We start from the raw sequence: 24,275 nt of genomic DNA, 5'->3' as shown, positions 1-24,275 counted from the left end.
TGGAACAGCCCACACCAAAGATGGCCGCGAAAGCCTCGCAAAGAGAATGTGAACACTGGGGCGATAACTGTGACCTGTGAGGGGCGTGGTAGATACGCTTACTTCTCTAATACCGTGCAGTTCTGTCTTCTCTATGGTTCTTCACACCTCTATGTCTTCCCACAGAGATTGGTCTTCGGAGTCATGGCCGCCTCAGGATTACTGTGTTTTACAATGAGAATTCTTCGCTTTTATCTTTTTTAATGTCGGCTAAGAAGACGCCCGAGCACAGGTTCGGCTGGTGGCAGGGTGGGGAGATTCGCCAGTTTGCGGATGTTTGACCCTCTCCGGTGTCCGTACACAGGTACTGTGCGTCTGGGGCAGCTGCAGGTTCTGTGCAGGGACGGTACCGGCCGCAGTCAGGACTGTGTGTGTCCCAGTGTCGGGTGTGTATGTGCCGTCTGCTCACAATTACCCCAACATTGACTGCAGAATGGCAGCTTTGTGCTTCACTTGTGTCCTGATCATAAATACTAAGACCTCTCTTTGTGGGGAGTCCAGAATTAGAAAACATGGCTGTTTTTTTTTCAGTTACAGCGCCCCTCCCTGTCTATGGGTTGTTCACGGTATTGCACCTCCGTTCCATTCATGTCAATGGGATTGAGATGTAATATCGGTTACAACCCAAGGTTGCCGGTTGTGCTGATAAAGAAAGCGGCCATGTTTTTCTAATTTTCGTTCTCCGCCTGAAATTTACTTTAAAAAACCTAGTGCTTTGCTCACCCTCCCTGGGTCCGACTCTGAGTCTGCTGTTCTTCCCAAAGTCTGTTATTGTCTGCAGCGCTGACGTCACATTGACAGCGCTGCAGCCAATCAGTGAGCTCAACGGCAAATTCTGTCTACTCAGTGATTGTCTGCAGCACTTACGTCACATTGACAGCGCTGCAGCCAATCAGTGAGCTCAATGGCAAATTCTGTCTACTCAGTGATTGTCTGCAGCGCTGACGTAACATTGACAGCGCTGCAGCCAATCAGTGAGCTCAACGGCAAATTCTGTCTACTCAGTGATTGTCTGCAGCGTTGTCATCCTTTTGACAGCGCTGCACCCAATCACTGAGCTCAACGGCAAATTCTGTCTACTCAGTGATTGTCTGCAGCGCTGACGTCACATTGCAGACAGTAACATAGTGGAAGCAATGGCTCAGACTCAGCCTTGGTCCCGGGGAGAGGAAGGAAAGCTAAGATTGTTAGAGCACCATGGAGTTAATGGTGCTATATAAATAATAATAATTTAAAGGGACGGTCCGCACAGAATGACTGTTCACACCAAGCACAGGCGCTCGGTGCGGCCGAACATTTTAGTGCACCTTCTCCTCGCTTTTCCTCTTTGCAAAACTTTTCGCTGCATATTTCTACACTTAAAATCCACGGCATAATGTGCTGCACAAATTAAACTTCCTCTGCAGATCGGGACCTCGGTGGGTTCGGGTGTGTGGTGCCGGCTCTGCAGGTGAGGGGCGGCTGTGTAAGGCAGGGTTCACACCAGTGTCTAGGAAGGGGTCTCCTGACCCGATATGACAGGCGATAAGTGTGGACTATATACTGTTACATGGGACTGCCGAGTAAAATGGAGGAGACTTTAACCCTTTAAAGCGAGTCGGTCACCCCCGAAAACGCAAACTCAACTAATTAAACCGTTATTTCGGGGACTTTGCCCTTTAGAAATCACATTAGCAGAATACATCTCATTGTTCTAATTAGTTAGAAAACTCTATATTCCATATGCAAATGAGCGGGTTTCGGTGCCCCCTTGGCGTGGCACCCAGACGGCCTCTGTGCTGGGTGAGTTCAGGCAGAGGAGCAGTCCGTACAGCAGGAGACGGGGAATAGAGCTGGAGTGACGGAGGCTTCAGATCTACCATAGCTCTTCAGCCCTATTTGCATATCACTTTGACCCTTGATTTTTCAGTTCTTGCCTGCAGGTGTAGGCCGTGCGAGAGCGTTCTGTCCTATTGGGAAATTCCGCGAGGCTGATGATTGCCTCCTTGTTATTGCAGTTGTCTTGCAGGAGTTAATTGCATCTCTAGCGTGAAATGTCGTTCTTCCCGAAGATTCGTCTGACGGCAGAAGTGGAGAATTACCTGCATAGTGTGTACTGCAACAACGAGGTGGGTGACAGCATGCACACTATATACATTGCTGGGTGTGATACCTGCTCGCATGTGTTTGAGGCTCCAAGCGACCCCAGAGGCTGGTGCATCAGTCATGGATCACTAGCCCACCATGTGATTAAAGGAGGGGAAAAACCCCAGCTTCCAGTTGAAAGAAAAAAAAAACTGACCAACGCATTACTCACCCTCACCTGGTCCAGCGCTGTGTCTCTGCTGCTGAGCCCAGTGTCTATCAGAGCTAATGGCATGATCTGCTGAGCTCACTGATTGTCCGCAGCGCTGTGAACGTGACATCAACGCTGCAGACATCAGGAGCAGCGATGGGGACTCAGCGCTGGACCTGGGGAGGGTGATGTATTCTAGTCATTCTGAAGGATTCTCTTTCAGGCTATGTGCACACTTTGCAGATTCCACTGCGGATTTTTCCGCAGCGGAATTGCAAAATCCGCAGTGAAAACCCATCGCGGTTTTTACTGCGTTTTCTTCTGCGGATTTTCAACTGCAGTTTTCTATTGGAGCAGCTGAAAATCCGCAGAAAAGAAGTGACATGCTGCGGAATGTAATCCGCAGCGTTTCCGCGCGGATTTTTCTGCAGCATGTGCACAGCGTTTTTTGTTTCCCATAGGTTTACATTGAAATGTAAACTCATGGGAAACTGCTGCGGATCCGCAGCGGTCAAATCCGCTGCGGATCCGCAGCAAAATCCGCAAAGTGTGAATATAGCCTAAAAGTTCCCTGTGCTTCCAAAGTGATGACCGCCAGGTGTCAATTAATTCTTTTACGTGTTGTCAATTGAAATCTGGCTCCCCCCCAGCAGAGGCACCGAGCCGGATTACAAGAGGTAGTGGCAAATGTTTCTCTCTTCACTCGTGCTCTTCTGTCCATCTGACTACATACAGACGTAACAGAGGCAGGCTTACAGCTCGGGGCAGGAGTACCACTGAACAATCACAGGATCAGAACCCACTGGGTAGAAAAGGATGGTCCAGTACCTTTTAATGCTGCTGTCAGATTCCATAGCAAAAAAAAAACCTGCTGACAGATTCCCTAGAAGCAACAGCTTCGTTAATAAATCTTTTTTTTCCAAGACTATTTAATCAATAATCTTGCAATTTATATATTTATATCCTTATGTCTTTCTTTGTAACGATGGTTGTGCTGCAGCTCGTGGCTGCGTTGGGAGACGCTGAAGCGGAGAGGAGGTTTGTGTGTCTGCAGCGTCGCCTGTCGCATCCTCCGTCCTTTACCACCATCCGTGTAAACACCAGACTGATCTCCAGAGAAAACGCAAAGCAGCTTCTGGGGGAAGAAATCCGCAAGGTGAGACGTTGTCACATCGCCGCCGCCGCCGCCATCCGCTGCTGGACCAGATCCCAAGTTCATCTTCCCTTAGATCTCTGCGATCTGTCGCTCCTCGGTTATTCCTCCTGGAAATGTAGGAATGGATTGACTGCTGAACGTTGCTGTTCCTCCTGTCTGTATACACGCTGACATCGTCATCACCGATTGGACAGTATCAGACTATCGCTCCGTAAATCGGTGGTGATCGCCTACGCGTTTCACCCACCATGCATCCCACACTATATGTCTGGCATCAATTGTGATGAACTTATCCACCAGGACCCATCTCACTTTTTAAAAGTTGTCAAAGTTGGAAACTCTTGTGCCATTTTGAAAAATATGGATATCTATCTATCTATCTATCTATCTATCTATCTATCTATCTATCTATCTATCTATCTATCTATCTATCTATTATCTATGTCATATCTATCTATCTATCTATCTATCTATCTATCTATCTATCTATTATCTATGTCATATCTATCTATCTATCGATCTATCTATTATCTATGTCATATCTATCTATCTATCTATCTATCTATCTATCTATCTATCTATTACAGTTGTGGCCAAAAGTATTGACACCCCTGCAATTCTGTCAGATAATACTCAGTTTCTTCCTGAAAATGATTGCAAACGCAAATTCTTTGGTATTATCTTCATTTAATTTGTCTTAAATTAAAAAACACAAAAGAGAATGAAGCAAAAAGCAAAACATTGATCATTTCACACAAAACTCCAAAAATGGGCCAGACAAAAGTATTGGCTCCCTCAGCCTAATACGTGGTTGCACAACCTTTAGCCAAAATAACTGCGACCAACCGCTTCCGGTAACCATCAATGAGTTTCTTACAATGCTCTGCTGGAATTTTAGACCATTCTTCTTTGGCAAACTGCTCCAGGTCCCTGATATTTGAAGGCTGCCTTCTCCAAACTGCCATTTTTAGATCTCTCCACAGGTGTTCTATGGGATTCAGGTCTGGACTCATTGCTGGCCACCTTAGAAGCCTCCAGTGCTTTCTCTCAAACCATTTTCTAGTGCTTTTTGAATTGTGTTTTGGGTCATTGTCCTGCTGGAAGACCCATGACCTCTGAGGGAGACCCAGCTTTCTCACACTGGGCCCTACATTATGCTGCAAAATTTATTGGCAGTCTTCAGACTTCCTAATGCCATGCACACGGTCAAGCAGTCCAGTGCCAGAGGCAGCAAAGCACCCCCAAAACATAAGGGAACCTCCGCCATGTTTGACTGTAGGGACCGTGTTCTTTTCTTTGAATTCCTCTTTTTTTCTCCTGTAAACTCTGTTGATGCCTTTGCCCAAAAAGCTCTACTTTTCTCTCATCTGACCAGAGAACATTCTTCCAAAACGTTTTAGGCTTTTACAGGTAAGTTTTGGCAAACTCCAACCTCGCTTTTTTATGTCTCGGGGTAAGAAGTGGGGTCTTCCTGGGTCTCCTACCATACAGTTCCTTTTCATTCAGACGCCGACGGATAGTACGGGTTGACACTGTTGTACCCTCGGACTGCAGGGCAGCTAGAACTTGTTTGGATGTTAGTCGAGGTTCTTTATCCAACATCCGCACAATCTTGCGTTGAAATCTCTTGTCAATTTTTCTTTTCCGTCCACATCTAGGGAGGTTAGCCACAGTGCCATGGGCTTTACACTTCATGATGACACTGTGCACGGTAGACACAGGAACATTCAGGTCTTTGGAGATGGACTTGTAGTCTTGAGATTGCTCATGCTTCCTCACAATTTGGTTTCTCAAGTCCTCAGACAGTTCTTTAGTCTTCTTTCTTTTCTCCATGCTCAATGTGGTAGACACAAGGACACAGGACAGAGGTTGAGTCAACTTTAATCCATGTCAACTGGCTGCAAGTGTGATTTAGTTATTGCCATCACCTGTTAGGTGCCACAGGTAAGTTACAGGTGCTGTTAATTACACAAATTAGAGAAGCATCACATGATTTTCCGAACAGTGCCAATACTTTTGTCCACCCCCTTTTTTATGTTTGGTGTGGAATTATATCCAATTTGGCTTTAGGACAATTCTTTTTGTGTTTTTTTTCATTTAAGACAAAGTAAATGAAGATAATAATAACAAAGAATTTGTGTTTGCAATCATTTTCAGGAAGAACATGAGTATTATCTGACAGAATTGCAGGGGTGTCAATACTTTTGGCCACAACTCTATCTATCTGTCCCCTGATATTTGTGGCCTTTCCTTACAGCAGTTCCCCAGCGTCATCTTCCCGATTCATCAACATCCTCAACTTGACGACCTGTTATTAATTCCCGCCATCGGACCCAGGTCAGTGAGAAGTTCTGTTCACATTATTGATTTTCCTAACTGCTCATGTCACTTTAACCCCTTCCTACCAATGCGATTTCCCCCCCACACTTTTTCATCCACCCTTCCATGAGCCACAGGAAAAGTAATACATTGCAATAGCACTGTTCACTTCACAATGTAATGTACGGTAATTGAAAATGTGCAATAAGAATCAAGTGGCTGGAACGGAGAAAAGAAGTGCGCCATTCATTCATTTATTATGCATTGCTTATATAGCGCTACCATAGTCCGCGGCGCTTTACAGACATCATCGCTGTTCCCATTGGGGCTCACAGTCTAAATTCCCTATCAGTATATCTCTGGAGTGTGGGAGGAAACTGGAGAACCCGGAGGAAACCCAGAGGAACACGGGGAGAACATACAAACTCCTTTCAGTTGTCGTCCTTGGTGGGATTTGATCCCAGGACCATTATTATGAGTTTTTACGCCGTTTACTGTCCAGTACAAATGACCTGGTTGCTGTATTGTGAGTCAAATTGATTTATTTTTTTGGAGGTGGGGGCACATTTACCCATGCTGCATAGGGGGGATTATGGGGTGACCGTGCCCCTTCCGCTATGTCTCACCGTTTAGATATTGCAGGTGCTGTAGGATTTAAACTACATGACAAAGCCAGTATCCATGATTTGTAGAGGGGGCTTAGCCCCTGAGCCCACCTCTGACACCACTGCTGGACATGTGATTGTAATCTGAGGGCGATCATACTGTACTTATCGGCCCGAAGGGGGGAGAGGCTTTTGGGAATTGGGACTCCTATCCTTCACCTGCTGAAAATGTTGGACTTTTCTTTTAACACATTTACAGCGGTATAGTTCACCTGTTCTATCTAATCTCTACTTTTCACATATATTGGGTTGTACAGAATTTGAAAAATTCACCTGCTGTCCTCCAGAAAACAGCGCCACCCCTGTCCATAGGTTGTGTCTGGTATTGCAGCTTGGTTCCATTGAAGTGAACGGAGTTGAGCTGCAATACCAAATGCAACCTGTGGACAGATGTGGCACTGTTTTTGTTTGTTTGTTTTTTTGGAGAAAGTAGCCATTATTTTATTTATTTATTTTTTTAAATTGTACACCACCTCTTTATGTTCAGTTTTCGTGATACGTATATAAGCTGTTTTACCAGGATTTCTTCTGTTTTCTGCAGGAGAACATTGAAGCAACATTCGGTACAAGTAGTTGTCGGTGCGCAGTGTGGAAATGCCGTCCTCAGAGGAGCCCATGTTTACTCTGCTGGGATTCTGTCTGCCTCCAAATGTAAGAGTAATGCCTAATGGTAGCAGGTAAAAAAAAAGAAATAATAAAATCTCCAGTCTCTACAGGGCCCCCAAATGTTTCAAGACCCCATTATTGCATCTGGTATGATGTCTCCTTGCCTGAACTGGTGATAATCCTGCCCATTGATGGAGTCGAAAGACATTTATATATATATATATATATATATATATATATATATATATATATATATATATATATATATATATATATATATATATATATATATATATATATTTTTATTATTATTATTATTATTATTATTATTATTATTAAAATTTATGAAAATATTTTCACTTTTTAAAAAAACAAAACAAAAAAAACACATTTAACATGAAAACCTGATCTAAACCCCAGGTAATATTCTGATGACACGTTCCCGCTAAATCATTTTATTTTTTTTTGTTGGTCGCAGGGATGAAGGAGGGTGACGAGGTCTCTGTTTACTCTGACATTGAGGGAAAGTGTAAGCGCGGCGCCACCGAGTTTGACGGAGCCAAAGTTTTCATCGGGAACGGAATCGCGGAGCTGAGTCGTTCTGAAATCTTCTGTTCACAAAGCCCCATAAAGTAAGCGATTGTAGGAATATTACTGGAAAAAGCCATCTGTTCTGCAAAGTGCCGGCCAGTGGATGGTTAGAAATAAAAATGGAGTGGTCAGTAGTTACGGTATTCCCTTTTTAATGGCCGACTGAAGAAGTGATCCTTCACCGATCCTGAGGACGGGACTCCGAAGTGCCACATTTGAATAGGATGATGCTAGACCTCTATATTTAATTTTTATGGGGCTGATAGAGAAAGCCGCATGCTGGACTCTGTGATTTCTGGCAGCCCCATAGACATTGAATGGAGAGTTCTCATTGCTTCATTCACATGGTGCACGTCAGAGTCTTGTTCTGTGGATCTGTGAGCGTCCCAGGCATCAGAAAGTTTTCACCTATCCTGTAATTTGCTAATTAGGGACTACCCCTTTAAACCTCAAGGAGCCAGAGCATTAATATATGAGGTCTTAAAGGGAACCTGTCACCAGTTTTCGGGAAGTTAAGCCAACGTCATATCGTTATTCAGAGGAGGTTTAGTGTTCTAAACATACCCATGTGAAAAAATTGGTTGCCTAATCATTAGGGAGCAAAATAAATAAGTATTCCTGGGGCACTGGGTGCAGGAAATAGAGGACAGAACAAACTAATAACAAACTGTTCCTCCCAATGCCAGGTTCCAGCATGGTAATGTTTGGAACATTAAACTCCAGCTGCTTAAAGTGGAACTTTCACTGGCTTTTTAAATTTATACTGAGTACTTCCTCCAATTGTCCCCGCGCCACTGATTCAGGAACAGTTTTTCTTTTTTCTCTGTGCCTCTCCGTTCCAAACTTATTCCAAACTATTTGATAGTGCAAATTTCCCCTTCAAGCAACTGGGCGTGTACCTTAGAACCTGTGGGTGTGGCCATGTTTTGATTGGCCAGTATTGGGGAAGAAAAGGCAGACGCCCACAGAGAAGATCAGTGGTAGACGTCCAGTTAGTTGCCTGGAAAATTTGCACCATTAATAGCGGACGGCATAACGTTGGTACAAAGTGGAGCAGAAGAAAAAGGAAAACTGTTCTAGAGTCAGTGGAGCAGCGATAATTGGGGAGAGTTCTGGTTCTTCTCACTTCCCCTGATGTGCTGGAACAGAAACCTCGCAGAAATCTGAATTTAGCATTGGACAAGAATGGAATAAAAATAGATAAGATCAAAGAAGACGAGAAAACAAGATAAACTTCTAATCTGTTAGCAAACTGCGGAACTTTCCTTTTATTCTATTTTTGTCCTTATTTGTTTCATCTATGTCCTGCTTTTACTTTTCCATTTTCCATGATTTACGTCCCCGGGTATAAGTACCAGACACGTCCACATATATGTAAATATTGCCCTAGTTTTGCACGGTCATGCCCTGTGAGCTGCGTATATTTACTGAAGGCGACGTCGCCTCTGCGTGCGTTTTCTCAGACTCGCGTGTTGGTGATCTGCTTTCCAGATATTGTACAAATTACATATTGTTCTAAAAGAAGACGTCGCCCGCTCCTGATGTGTTCATTTTACTAACTGCCTATCTTCCCCACGGATTAAGAAGTGTGAGGCCTCTTCCTCCTGGAGCGCTGTGTTTTGCTCCTAGAACGTTTTGGAATGAATTGGCAACATTCTATTTAAGGGGCGTGTATCCGCAGAACCTGATACCGGCCGTCCTGATTGGATAAGGTCCACAGTGTAGGGACACGCCCACCCTAACTGGTCACACCAAGTCTTTCTTATATTTATACATTTTTTGGAGGCATAAAAGGGGAGCGGCGCCACATAGAGGTCTAAGAAAAGATGCTCCGGATTGTGGAAGCAAACAAGGGCTGGTGTTGGTGGCGCCCTTCTTTAATTTTTATTCTAGCCCTAACATAATCGGCGATCTTTCAAGTTGCAAACATCTCAACACACAATCGTTTTGGGTCATCCTCGTTTACAGCAGAGCAGGGCAGACAGTGCAGATCTGTGATGACTGGAAGAAATAAACATTGACTGTTCTCTATGAAACCCCTGCGGTGCCTGTGATTGGCTGTCTACTAGTGCCGCTGTGCGGTACTACATGTCCCACACTGCCCTCTACCTGTGCCAGAAGGAGCTGCTCCTCTGGACTCCAGGTGGATGTTATTCTTCTGGTGCAAGGTGTCTGTCTGTACAGGATCCTGATGAAGCTCCTGTCCTTCCTAATTTTCATTTTTGCGCTGTAGTTTTTTGTTTTCTTCTACCAAGAGAAATTATTCTGGTTTTTATTTTTGTTTGTTTTTTTTTTTTGTTTTTTTTTTTTTAATTTGTGGAGAGAGTTGTTGTTTTTGATTATCATCATTATTTTATTTTACAAAGTGGGAAAAAAATATCCAGATACAATTTTACTACGTTTATTGTGCGGTAAAAATAACTGAACACTATTTTTCCATGTAATCACAAAAACTGTGGGTTAAAAAAAACTGTAAACTTATAAAATAAAAAAAAGTGACTCTTTTCGGAGGCTTGTGACTTTTTTATTTATTTTTTCAGTTGATGGAGATATGCCAGGGGTTGTCTCTTGAGCGCCGGGCTGTTGTTTTTAATAGTACCAATGGTCATCGCTCTGTGTTTATATTTTTTGGGAGGACATTTAGTGACAGAAAAACAACAATTCTGGCTGCTGTGATTGTTGTTTTTCTTTTACTTTTATGGGTTAAAAAATGTTAGATTTTGATACATTAGACATTTATGGCTCCGAGATAACAAATATGCTTTTTTTTTTTTTTTCATATGGAAAAAAACCTGGAGCAATATTAAAAATATATATATATTTTTTTTTTATATTTACTCTTTAAAAAAAATGTATGTGTGTGTATATATATATATATATATATATATATATATATATATATATATATATATATATATATATATATATATATATATATATATATATATATATATAGTTTTTATTATTTTTTTTTTTTTCATCCACATATGGGACTTGAACCTGCAGTTACTTCAGTATTGCAGAATATGATCTAATTAATGATCGCCTATGAAGCCCATACAAGCTACCCTGGCAATTCATCAACACCCTGCGACCGCATCACAGGTGGTCAATGAGCACCAAAACTGACGCTCCACTGGAATTGTGCCACCGAAATGCCTCTGTCCCATCTGGCATTTTTACGGTTTATAGATGTGGGGGGGGGGGTCCCACGACTTGCACCGTATCAATCTCCCAAACAGAGCCCCGGCGCGCGCTTTCAGGAATAGAAAGATGGCTGCGCTTCAACAGCAACTTCCATCAATTTCTATGAGAACTCTGAAAATTTACCAAGTCGGCTCCCATAGAAATGAATGGTCAGAGGCCAAGGTCCCCAAGAACATTGTACCGGGACCAATTCTCCAGGATCTGGGCTGAATGTTGAGTTTTATGCTGTAACAACATCTTTAACCTGCAATTGAACAACAAATTTGCATAAATGTAAATGAGTTTACAATTAAATTGCTTTAAAAAAAAAAAAAAATGTTTAGGTCACCTGTCGACACTGTGTTTTTCTCTTTATAGGGGAAAGGGCATCAGAATGACTGACCCGGTGTACCTAAGTCCGTCTTTTGATAACGTTCTACCAGGATACATTTTCTTGCAGGTAAGGCTCACATGCTTTGACGAGACCTTAGATATGTGCGTACTCCATGGATGTTTATTAAGGAGGGTACAAACACTGAGCCCCAAAACCAGGTATGGGGAGAATGCGGATGACGGGTTTTTAAGGGTCAGAAATGCTTAGCACAGGACGGGAAGCTAAGTAGCCAGTGAAGTAGCCAGGACCCGGGATGTGGGCAAGTTATATAACTAACTGTTTGCGGGGGTTGTCCACTTGTTGGGGGTCATTTTTTTTTTTCGTTAATTAAATGCCCGTATTTTTAGCTTTAAAAAAAAAAAAATCACATTCTTGTAATTGAGTTTTATTAAAAACATTGCACCGTTTGCCTCCTGCAGTCTCCGTGTTGCACTTTGTATACTTGGCTACAGAATGAGAGAACTGAGAATCTGTCAGTGAGCTCGTTTCAATGAACGAATAAGGAACGTTTGTATCTTTGGTTTATCTATTTCTGAGCTTCTCTTAGCCGACTTATGACCACAGAACAAATGAAAGTTGATTGCGCAGGAAAACAAAAAGCCTGTAAAACAGAAGATTTGCAACATTTTTGCTTTAAAAAATTATTTTTTTTTAGCCTCAAATATATTCATTTATGTAAAGATTTAAAAAAAAAAAAAAAACTACCAGATGTGGAATACCATTCTAAGGCAAATTTTTAGCTACATTTTATTTTCCTGACAGAAGGAAAAAAAAAAAAAAAACTGGAACCTGACTGCTAACTCATGTTTCCCGAGCCAAGGGCAGCAGGAATTTGGGACCGGCTCCCTTATTGCAGCCAGATATTCTGCAACATCTTATAATTAAAAAAATAAAAGAATCCTTTAAAAACTGGCCAGGAAATGTCTTGGATGACCAATCCGAGACCCACGTTGACTGCAGCTTTTTATCTGCCGCGCTCACTTAGACTGGCAGCTCTCTTCCTATCTGTGTGTGTATTGGGAGAGACCTGTCCGTCTCGGGAAGTGGGCAGGGAACCAGCCACCGCGGACCTGCCTCTTGGACTAGTCATCTCTATGGCATCATCCATGGATGGCTTTTAAATGCATGATATAGCCATGTACGTACATCATACATGGTTACAATAAAGGAACTGCTCTCTCTGATTCATGCTGCCCCTTTAAGGTGGTAGGCCAGGGGACCCAACATGAGCGATGCAAGGACGCGTACCGAAAATAACTCTCCATTCGTGTATGCAGCCTGCACCAGAATATCCCCTCCATGTAAGGCTATGTTCACACTCTGCAGATTCCACTGCGGATTTTTCCGCAGCAGAATTGCAAAATCCGCAGTGAAAACCCATCGCGGTTTTTACTGCGGATTTATCGCGGTTTTTACTGCGTTTTCTTCTGCGGATTTTCATCTGCAGTTTTCTATTGGAGCAGGTGAAAATCCGCAGAAAAGAAGTGACATGCTGCGGAATGTAATCCGCAGCGTTTCCGCGCGGATTTTTCTGCAGTATGTGCACAGCGTTTTTTGTTTCCCATAGGTTTACATTGAAATGTAAACTCATGGGAAACTGCTGCGGATCCACAGCGGTCAAATCCGCTGCGGATCCGCAGCAAAATCCGCAAAGTGTGAATATAGCCTATGGACCCTCATGGATCATCCTAGTGCTGTGTTATACAGTCCAGCCAATCAGACGTCTCCCTACTTCTGTGGCCCCTCCATTGTAAGAGAGTGAAATTGCAGCAGCATCTCCCTCCTCCCCCTCTAACATATACTAGATTACTTTAGATGGCTAGAGAGGATACTCTGCATTTACCAGAAGCCTGCGGGCGGGGAGTGCCGAGTGCTGGCGGGGAGTGCCGAGTGCTGGCGGGGAGTGCCGAGTGTGGGCGGGGAGTGCCGAGTGTGGGCGGGGAGTGCCGAGTGTGGGCGGGGAGTGCCGAGTGTGGGCGGGGAATGCTTATCTAATTAGTAAGGGTATATAATCACATGTACTAATGGGTAATGAAGTAAAGAACAGCGACTAATTTGGGTAATTTTTATTAATATTTATTTGTATTCATAGAATTTACCGTCTGCTGTGGTCAGCCATGTTTTAGATCCCCAACCTGGTGAACGGGTGTTGGATATGTGCGCCGCTCCTGGAGGGAAGACCACTCACATCGCCACTCTCATGAATGACCAGGTAATCCGGACGTATGATAGGGTTATTATTGTAACCTATGTAAGGGGAGGATATTAATCCCTGCAGGACTCGCCGTGGCTCCTGACATGTCTGCTATAGTAAATACTTCTCTTCCCCCTAATATAGTCATTGTGGATCATCTCTTCCCAGAACTCCGCATTCTGCAGATCCTTATTTATTCCTTATAGAACTGTTTATGAAAATTAACAGCGGACTGTTACCAGACTCTATACTAAAGGGGCGTGTCCCCACATAGGCTGTTATTGGCCGCACTGATTGGACAGTGTCAGACTGTGTAGGGACACACCCACCAGCAGGTAACACCCACGAGGAGCAACTGAAATGACGCAACTCATAAAAGATTATCCAGAATTGTCATTTTACAAGGAACACAAGTTATTGCTAAAACAAACATTTGGATACCAGACAGATGCTCTTTAATCCCTTCTCGTTTGGAAAATTTTCTTTTGATTTTTTTTTTTTTTTTAGCTTTTGTACTTCCAACCTTTTTTCCAAGAGCCCAAACTTCTTTTTATAAATATTTATTGTTTTTGTCAGTATTGTCATATGAGTGATTGTTTTTTTGTTTTGTTTTTTTTGGACAAGTTGCAGTTTTGAATTATCATATACTGAAAACGGGAAACCACTCCACTCCAAATCTGGTGACGCAGTGAAAAAACCCACAATTCTGCAATTGGTGTTAGAATGCCATAAAAATGGAATCCAATGACAAACATGGTTGGAGGGGGTTACATTTTTTTTTTTTTTTTTTTTATTGCGTTTGTTTGGAGAAAGGTGTACAAACCAAAAATACGGCAAATCTGGTGCTTTGCCTTTTTTTTCCCTGTTTTGAACATTGCATTAATTGTATATTTTCATAGAGCAGATTCTTACAGACTCCGGGAGACCAAATGTGCTTATTTTTAAGTGTTTTAATATTTCATTTTTTTTAGCAATGGAAAGGAGGGCTTTTTTTTTTTTTTTTTTTTTTTAACTTTTTTCTTTTCCTTTGTCCTTTTACATGACCTGACCATGCAATCTTTTGATCACTTGTTGTGTATACTGCAGATCGATCACTGTGCCTCCTAAATTCTGTTGTCAATCGATAATGTCAGCATTTAAGTGGTTAAATAGCGGTGATCATACCCAGCCCATCCGCTGCTTAGACACAGGTGCTGACTGTATAGCACAGCTGGGACCCACCATGTAAGGAACGGGCTCAGCGCCTGAGCCGACGCAATACACTGGAAATGTCAATTTATCTTGTGTCGGGAATAGGTTAAAACTATGATAAATAAAGGAAATACACAAAAAAGTAAAATCTAAAAACATCCCGGCTCTTCCTCCCTTTAGTTCCATGCTTTTGTTAAAGCCCATCTTTCATTTCAATTACTGGTGAAGTTAATTTTTTTTTTAAAAAATCTTGTGTCCCAGGAAATCCATCCACCCTTGTTCTCGCTGTCCTCCATGTGTTTGTAAGACATCTGGCTGCAGAAGGATCCTCTCCCCTTTCTTCTCCATTAGGCCCCTCCCCTTGGCTAAGCCCCACCTCCAACAGTTTCTCATACAAAAATTGAATTGATCAGTCTGAGATTAACCCCTTTTGTTCCCTGCAGGATGTTTGCTTTTCAGATAATAAATTCAAATAAACAGGAGGTGTCACGGGTTGCCTCCGGCCATTCCCCAATATACTGTAACCCTATTGGTCCTCTGGGAGTGACTCGTATAATGGCACCTGCTCTCCCAGTGCCACCAGTAGAGCCGTATCTTCACAGCGCAGTTATGCCGCCATTTCACCTGACTGCGCTCTTGTGTCAAAAAAAGTGTGACGCATCTCGATATGGTAAAAAAAAAAACACTTGTACCTCCTTTTTTTTTTTTTCCCCCATCCTCTGCTCCCCTATCAGAACCCAATATTCTGCTGGCTTTTACTGGTCCATATAGTGCGGGATATATAATGTATTCTCGGTTTTACACTCGCAGAATAAATCCAGGAGAATGTTCCCAGACTAATGGAGTAATTTGTCTAAATATACCTCCGTTTCTCCCCGCGATCCCTGCGGTTTGGAAAAGCTGCTCACTAACTAATTAGCGGAGTTTATTTGTGATGATTAAATCCTTATGAAAAACAGCAATTAGCATTTTCCTGGATAGCACAGCGTGGCGGCATTGTTCTGCCGTATTCATTTCATCCACGTCGCGTCTCCTCGGCTGGGCCGGTAATGAGGTAAATGTGCCGTATTTGCCGACTGGGGTGAGACCGTTAACCATTTGCAGTCAGGAACTGGTTTATGGGTTCACTTTTATTCTAACCTCTAAGGCTATGTTCACATGTTGTGTTTTTTTTTTTTTTTTTTTTTTTTCTTGGCGGGAAAAACCTGCTCTCTTGGCATTAAATAGCCTGGTGATGCTGAGTTTGTGTGTGTGTGTGTTGCTGCTGTAAAAACGCAACGTGTGAACATAGCCTAAAACTCGCTTTGAAACTTAGCCTCGTAAGGACGCCTACAGTTTTCACTGTTGCAGGGTTTTGGTTTTTTTTGTTTTGGTTTTTTTTTCCTCCCTTTTTCCAAGAAAATTATTTTTTATTTTTTTCCAGAGCGAGTTGTAGTTTTGAAAGACACCATTTATTTTACCATATAACGGACTGAAAAGTGTGGGGGCCAAAATATACCAAGTGCAGCGAAATTATTATATATATATATATATATATATATATATATATATATATATATATATATAATATATATATATTAAAAAAATGGCACAAAAAAAAGCTCGAGTACTCAATACTCGAGTATAAGCCGACCCGAGTATAAGCCGACCCCCCCCCCCCCCCCTAATTTTTCCACAAAAAACTGAGAAAACTTAATGACTCGAGTATAAACCTAGGATGGGAAATGCAGCAGCTACCGGTAAATGTCAAAAGTAAAAAGATACCAATAAAAGTAAAATTAATTGAGACATCAGTAGGTTAAGTGTTTTTGAATATCCATATTGAATCAGGAGCCCCATATAATGCTCCATAGAGTTCATGATGGGCCCCATATAATGGTCCATACAAAATACGCCCCATATAATGCTGCACAAATGCTGATTATGGCCCCATAAGATGCTCCATATTAAAATATGCCCCATATAATGCTGCACAAAGGTTAATGATGGCTGTTATGATCCGGTGACCTTGGAGCAGCATGAAAACTTTCACTGGAGTAGGTGGTACTGTACTGACCGCAAATCCTGATCTTAACACCGCAACTAGAAGTAGCCGTGGGGTGTACCTAACAAGCCCTAGACACCTCGTCACAGCCGGAGGACTAAATACCCCTAAAGATGGAAATAGGAATACTATCTTGCCTCAGAGCAGAACCCCAAAGGATAGGCAGCCCCCCACAAATATTGGCTGTGAGTAGGAGAGGAAAGACAAACACAGGCAGAAAACAGGATTTAGCACAAGAGGCCGCTCTAGCTAAAATAGGAAAGGATAGGACAGAGTTCTGTGCGGTCAGTATTAAAACCCTTCCAAAAATATCCACAGCAGATTATACAAAAAATTCCTCCATCTAACTAAAGACGTGGAACGTATATCTGCAACTCCAGAGACTCCTACACTCAGAGCAGGAATACTATCAAAAAACAAGCACACAGCTTGTGTGCCATAGAAAAAGAAACAGACACTTATCTTTGCTGAATTGGCAGCTAAGCAGGAGAAGCCAGACAGAGATCCAACACTTCCCAAGAAACATTGACAACTGGCAAGGACTAATGAGTCCTGCAAACCTAAATACCCCAGTCAGAATGGCAATCAGCAGATACACCTGTCCAGGACTGCAGGCCAGGGACAACTGCATTACCACCTACAACCACCGGAGGGAGCCTAAAAGCAGAATTCACAACAGATGGCTCCATAAGAGGCACCATAGAATAATATGCCCCATATGCTGCTGCTGCTGCAATTAAAAAAAAAAATAAAAAAAATGACATGCTCTCCTCTCGTTGCTGGGGGCCAGGTGCCGGTGTCCTAAGCAGGCGGGACACGGCATGCTATGGGGGCCAGGTGCCGGTGTCGCCACTGGCTCAGGCCCCCGGCACTTGTGATATACATATGTCGCCATTGCACCGCCGCGCGGCTGTGTCTTTTTCATCTCTCTGCAGTGACTGTTCAGGCAGAGAACCTGAATATCACAGCCAGAGGACGCGGAAGACACAGCCCGGCGGTGGAGCGGGGACAGGTGAATAACGCATGGCTCATCCTCCCCCGTCATACTTGCCCTCCTGGCGTGGTCTCTGCATTTCCTTGCTTCTCTGTTGTCTCGGGGCAGCAGCTCATTCCAGTGCTGAGCGGTCACATGGTACCGCTCATTAACCCCTTCGCGACCTCCGCCGTATTAGTACATCGGAGGTCGCATCTCTTCCTTTCATGCGGGCTCCGGCGGTGAGCCCACATCCAAGCCTGGACATGTCAGCTGTTTTGTACGGCTGACATGTGCCTACAATAGTGGCAGGTGGAATCACGATCCACCCACCGCTATTAACTAGTTAAATGCCGCTGTCAAACGCTGACAGCGGCATTTAACAAGCACTGACCCCGTCACGTGATCGGGGGTCATCGGTGCATTGGCATAACAACCAGAGGTCTCCTGAAAACCTCTATGGTTGTTGATGCCAGATTGCTGTGAGCACCACCCTGTGGTCAGCGCTCATAGCAATGCTGCATTTCTACTACATAGGGGCGATATAAGCATCGCTGCTATGTAGCAGAGCTGATCAGGCTATGCCACCTTCTAGCCTCCCATGGAGGCTATTGAAGCATGGCAAAAGTACAAAAAAAAAATGTTAAAAAAAAAAATATTAAAAAAATAAAAGTTTAGATCACACCCCTTTCACCCCATTCAAAATAAAACAATAAAAAAAATTAAGCTTACACATATTTGGTATCGCCGCGTTCATAATCGCCCGATCTATCAATAAAAAAAAAAAGCATTAACCTGATCGCTAAACAGCGTAGCGAGGAAAAAAATCCGAAACGCCAGAATTACGTTTTTTTGGTCGTTGCGACATTGTATTAAAATGTAATAACGGGCGATCAAAAGAATGTATCTGCACCAAAATGGTATAATTAAAAACGTCAGCTCGGCACGCAAAAAATAAACCCTCACCTGACCCCAGATCACAAAAAATGGAGACGCTACGGGTATTGTAAAATTTCGCAATTTTTTTTAGCAAAGTTTGGAATTTTTTTTCACCACTTAGATAAAAAATAACCTAAACATGTTTGGTGTCTATGGACTTTGGTGCCAAACAAAAAACAGTTGTGGGATTGCACTTTTTTTTGCAATTCCAACACACTTGGAATTTTTTACCCACTTTCTAGTACACGACATGGTAAAACCAATGGTGTTGTTCAAAAGTACAACTCGTCCCGCAAGAAAATAAGCCCTCATATGGCCATACTGACGGAAAAATAAAAAAGTTATGGCTCTGGGAAGAAGGGGAGCGAAAAACAAAAACGCAAAAAAGAAAAAGGCAGGGTCTCTAAGGGGTTAAAGTGATGACTATGCACTTCACGCCTATGGGAGTAGTCGCGTGCATATTCATTACTTTAATGAGAGGTACCACGTGACCGCTGAACACAGGAAGAGCTGCCGGCGCCCGAGACCATCTGAGAAGCAGAGACGTGCAGAGACCGCGCCAGGAGGGGGTGAGTATGATGCTGCCGACTCCTGCCGCCCCCCCACCCCGGGACAATGACTCGACTATAAGCCGAGAGGGGCACTTTCAGCCTAAAAAAATGAGCTGGCAATCTCGGCTTACACTCGAGTACATACGGTACATAAAAACTCTACCTGTGTTTTTCACAAAGCCAAACATAAAAAAAAGCATTAAAAAAAATCCAAATCTTTAAGGAAATGTAAAGATGACTGTTTATTTGTTAGGGAGAAGTTATTGCAATAGAGAAAATAGCCAAGAAAGTGGAGAAAATAAAGCAAAATGCATCTGTCCTAAAGCTCCACAGCATCCGGACATATTGTTTCAATAGCACCAAGGCCGTGACGCAGGGCACAAGTGACCATGCTGAAGGTAAGCCGCGATTGGTGTAAATATTAGATCTTCTTGCCAATATGGCCGCCTTCTTCACCTACTAGCTGTGATTTTGGGTTCTCCTCATCATGTAGGTCCTTCATCTTCTCTGGGTGTCTGTTTTCGTCAGGTCCTCAGTGATAAGCTGACAGCATGGTCTTGTTCTGTTGGGACACCTACGAATGAGCAGTAATATGTGAGGGAAACTGTTAGTAAGTAGTTAAACAGGTTATCCACTACTGGACATCCCCAGAATAATCAATTCAGGACTGAACCAGCGTCTACCCGCCTTGTGCCGTTTCAGCAATATCGGTGGCTGACATGACTTCTTGTGTCGCCTGCTGCCGATGATAACTACTTAGGCACGGACTTTACTATTTTGCCAGAGCGAACGTCTGTCCTGGTGGAATATTGTTGAGCTGCAGCCAAACAGCGGCTGTTCGTTGGCTGCAGCCGGAACGTGACACAAAAAGTCACTCTCCAGGAACACCGGCACCGACATTGTTAGATCGCCGCCGCTGCGGGGGGGGGGGGAGGATCCAAGGTGTCTATTTTAGAAGAGGTCATGAAGTGACTAACCTGGAGATCTCCTCCAGTTGTGGACAACCTCTTTAATTTCCCCAGTGCTCCTCCAAGGGTGAATTGTGCATTGCACCGTTTCTATTGAAGTCATTTGGTGGTCCATGTAATGCACAGACGTGCCGGGGTCTCCAGATGGAAAGACGCTCTTGGTAGCCATACTTTGTACTGACTATTAGTCCAGGGTCCCGAACATGGGACTTACTCCACAGAATCCTCTAGTAGGATGGATGAAAGTGGGTTTCCTGACCTAGAGCACTTTGATGTTACGTGTTTGAAGGACAGCTCTGGTAACACATCGCCAGACATGGAAGCCGAATTCAGTACCCCAAGCTTAGTCCTGGGGTCATAGATGGGCCAATAGCTTAAGACCCCCAGAAGTCCTAAATGAGTGTTAAAAAATCCACCCCCAATCCGTTACTCCTGTTGTATTTGTGTTCTTCCAGGTGCAGGTCCTCCATTTCCTCCCGAGTCCTTTGATCGTGTACTCTTAGACGCCCCATGTAGTGGAATGGGACAAAGACCTAATATGGCTGGTACTTTATCACTGAAGGAATTGACGTCTTACCAGCCTCTACAACGTAAACTGTTCAGTGCGGTGAGTCCCCATAAATATCCTCTCTATGACTATGGTCTCCAGTGGCCGGTCTCGTGTACCGATCATCCGTGGTGCTCATATGCCTCAGATGACCACGATCTCTCCCGTCTCCCTCATACATAGATATTACATGCCCATGTTTTCTATGAAGAGCTTTTAGGATCTCCTGGAGCATCCAAAGGATTGGGCTTTTCTAATTCTTCTCTCCCCCAAAATCATCAGTCGGGGGCCCTGAGAATGTTGATCTAAAATTTGCTGATTCTCCACCCCCCCCCCTACCCCCTTGAATCACCCTCAAAGGGATCCTCTAGACATATCCTATTGATTACCGAGCTTTAGGATTGGGTCATCAATATCTAATCAGTGGTTATCTGACCCCACTCTGGCAGGGACTGCTTGTAACTTTGAATGAAGCGCAACTCTGTTCGGTGATTTACCTCTGGCTGCCGGTGACACTAATAACATCTGATCGGTATATTAGAGAAGTAGAAGGATCCTTCTCACCTGGGCATGTATGTAGTAGGAATCCCAATGAAGGCAGGACGCTCCGGACTGCGCTGCTGGTGTAGAATGATGCAAGGCACAAAGGTCTATGCAAGAAACTTTTATTGTCACGTATCAAAGTACACGTTTCAGCACTGAACTAGTGTCTTCATCAGGCTGTATCTCAGTGGAAAAACAGAGATTAATATACATAAAGAAAACAGGAAAAGGAAATGCTTTCCCCAAACTTCTAGTTTTATGCATCACATTAAAGGTTTAGTGCAGAGAACTTTGTCCTTTGCATCATCCTACACCAGCAACGCTGCCGAAACATTCTGCCGCCATTGGAATTCCTAGTCAGAGAATCCATATATCCTCTGGCGCCGGAGGGAAGATGCCGCCCACCCCCTGGCGCCAGAGGGAAGATGCCGCCCACCCCCTGGCGCCAGAGGGAAGATGCCGCCCACCCCCTGGCGCCGGAGGGAAGATGCCGCCCACCCCCTGGCGCCGGAGGGAAGATGCCGCCCACCCCCTGGCGCCAGAGGGAAGATGCCGCCCACCCCCTGGCGCCGGAGGGAAGATGCCGCCCACCCCCTGGCGCCGGAGGGAAGATGCCGCCCACCCCCTGGCGCCGGAGGGAAGATGCCGCCCACCCCCTGGCGCCGGAGGGAAGATGCCGCCCACCCCCTGGCGCCGGAGGGAAGATGCCGCCCAACCCTTGGCGCCGGAGGGAAGATGCCGCCCACCCCCTGGCGCCGGAGGGAAGATGCCGCCCAACCCTTGGCGCCGGAGGGAAGATGCCTCCCACCCCCTGGCGCCGGAGGGAAGATGCCTCCCACCCCCTGGCGCCGGAGGGAAGATGCCTCCCACCCCCTGGCGCCGGAGGGAAGATGCCTCCCACCCCCTGGCGCCGGAGGGAAGATGCTGCCCACCCCTGGCGCCGGAGGGAAGATGCCTCCCACCCCCTGGCGCCGGAGGGAAGATGCCTCCCACCCCCTGGTGCCGGAGGGAAGATGCTGCCCAACCCTTGGCGCCGGAGGGAAGATGCCTCCCACCCACTGGCGTCGGAGGGAAGATGCCGCCCACCCCCTGGCGCCGGACAGAAGATGCCGCCCACCCGCTGGCGCCAGACGGAAGATGCCTCCCACCCCCTGGCGCCGGACAGAAGATGCCGCCCACCCGCTGGCGCCGGACGGAAGATGCCTCCCACCCCCTGGTGCCGGACGGAAGATGCCTCCCACCCCCTGGTGCCGGACAGAAGATGCTGCCCACCCGCTGGTGCCGGACGGAAGATGCCTCCCACCCCCTGGTGCCGGACAGAAGATGCTGCCCACCCGCTGGTGCCAGACGGAAGATGCCTCCCACCCCCTGGCGCCGGACAGAAGATGCCGCCCACCCGCTGGCGCCGGACGGAAGATGCCTCCCACCCCCTGGTGCCGGACGGAAGATGCCTCCCACCCCCTGGTGCCGGACAGAAGATGCTGCCCACCCGCTGGTGCCGGACGGAAGATGCCTCCCACCCCCTGGTGCCGGACAGAAGATGCTGCCCACCCGCTGGTGCCAGACGGAAGATGCCTCCCACCCCCTGGCGCCGGACAGAAGATGCTGCCCACCCGCTGGTGCCGGACGGAAGATGCCTCCCACCCCCTGGTGCCGGACAGAAGATGCTGCCCACCCGCTGGTGCCGGACGGAAGATGCCTCCCACCCCCTGGCGCCGGACAGAAGATGCTGCCCACCCGCTGGTGCCAGACGGAAGATGCCTCCCACCCCCTGGCGCCGGACAGAAGATGCTGCCCACCCGCTGGTGCCAGACGGAAGATGCCTCCCACCCCCTGGCGCCGGACAGAAGATGCTGCCCACCCGCTGGTGCCGGACGGAAGATGCCGCCCACCCCCCAAGGCGCCGGACGAAAGATGGCACCAGAGGGAAGATGACAAAGAAGTGAATGATGCAACTGGACTGGAATGTAGTGTTCTATCCTGGTCAGATCCTGATGCTTGTAAGCAGCACTTCCCATCGGCTCATATAAGGGGCGTCCCAATGGACCATCAAAGAATTTTTAATGTACAATATAATTTGAGGAAATTAATATATCTTGGTGATTAATTTCACGGCTTCACTTTAGTTCATTGACTGTGTTTTCCAGGCGGTGTCACTATTAAAGCCGGGGGGCACACTGGTGTACAGCACGTGTACCATAACGTTATCCGAAAATGAGGAACAGGTGGCCTGGGCCCTAAAGACCTTTCCCTGCCTCCAGCTTCAGGCGCAGGTAACAGGACATTCATTGCATGGAGGAGAAAACCCGATTTATTCCAAATTGTTTACAGGAAATGCAGGAAAAGCTCCAGACTTGTAGACCCGTCGGTCAGCGCTCGGTTCCTGCTTTTTTTCCGCTTTATATTTCATGTTCTTATGTCTCCAATTTGTATGAACCCAACAGAAAAAAAAAAGCAAATTTAGCATCGAGAACCTGTGGAGATCAGCGGCTGCCAGGTAGATCTGGCACTGCTTATCACATCATATCATTATCTTCCCACAGTGCCCACATATCGGAGGAGCTGGTATGGCGGGCGCCGGATTGCCCCCCGATCAGCTGCAGCTCCTGCAGAGGTTCGATCCATCCCTCGCCGTCCTGTTGGACCTCTGCGATGAGACCTGTGAAGATAAAGATTGGACTCTGCCAGCAAACACGGACACAATCGGTTTCTTTATTGCAAAATTTGTCAAAAACCGCTGATTTTTTTTTTTTTTTTTTTTGTTGCTGCGCCCGTGCAGCGTGGAGGATGCAGGCGCACTCTTCAGGCGGTGGATCAGCGTTACCACGACAACAAATGAATATCCCTGTTGCCATAGAAGCAGACAGTCTGCCAGCTGTTCATTTTGCAATCCGCCACTACAGCGTCCGCAGGTTGAAGGAATTACTGAGGGCTTTATGGGGCCGCTGCACATTAATAAAGGGCGTCCGGGGGATTTATCAAGGGCAAAGCTTAATTCATGTTTTATATACACATCCATTGTGTACATTGCCAGCCAAAATCCTGTTCTCGTACCTTGTGCCGCCTGCGAAAGCAATAAACGGCTTTTTCTATA

The 24,275-nt window shown here is 45.4% G+C and overlaps 1 protein-coding gene across 4 annotated transcripts; it reads left to right on the top strand.

The window, feature by feature from the left end:
* Positions 1-11: 11 nt before the first annotated feature.
* On the top strand, positions 12-24,275 carry NSUN6 (NOP2/Sun RNA methyltransferase 6). 4 transcript variants are annotated; one of them, XM_069729524.1, is made up of 13 exons: positions 12-76; positions 166-343; positions 2,037-2,147; positions 3,315-3,470; positions 5,728-5,807; positions 6,996-7,105; positions 7,539-7,692; positions 11,216-11,297; positions 13,324-13,443; positions 19,377-19,521; positions 20,547-20,698; positions 23,329-23,454; positions 23,725-24,275. In XM_069729524.1, exons 3-13 carry the CDS (start codon positions 2,073-2,075, stop codon positions 23,920-23,922), a joined length of 1,398 nt encoding a protein of 465 aa, XP_069585625.1. In that variant the 5' UTR covers positions 12-76; positions 166-343; positions 2,037-2,072; the 3' UTR covers positions 23,923-24,275. The 4 variants fall into 4 exon arrangements, with proteins under 4 accessions (XP_069585625.1, XP_069585626.1, XP_069585628.1 ...); XM_069729525.1 differs by lacking the exon at positions 12-76 and having other exon boundaries at positions 90-203; XM_069729527.1 differs by lacking the exon at positions 12-76 and having other exon boundaries at positions 205-343; positions 5,731-5,807.

Source organism: Ranitomeya imitator, chromosome 6, assembly GCF_032444005.1.
Source record: "Ranitomeya imitator isolate aRanImi1 chromosome 6, aRanImi1.pri, whole genome shotgun sequence".
In the NCBI taxonomy this organism is placed as follows: Eukaryota; Metazoa; Chordata; class Amphibia; order Anura; family Dendrobatidae; genus Ranitomeya; species Ranitomeya imitator.
This window is presented reverse-complemented; position numbering and strand designations above follow the sequence as displayed.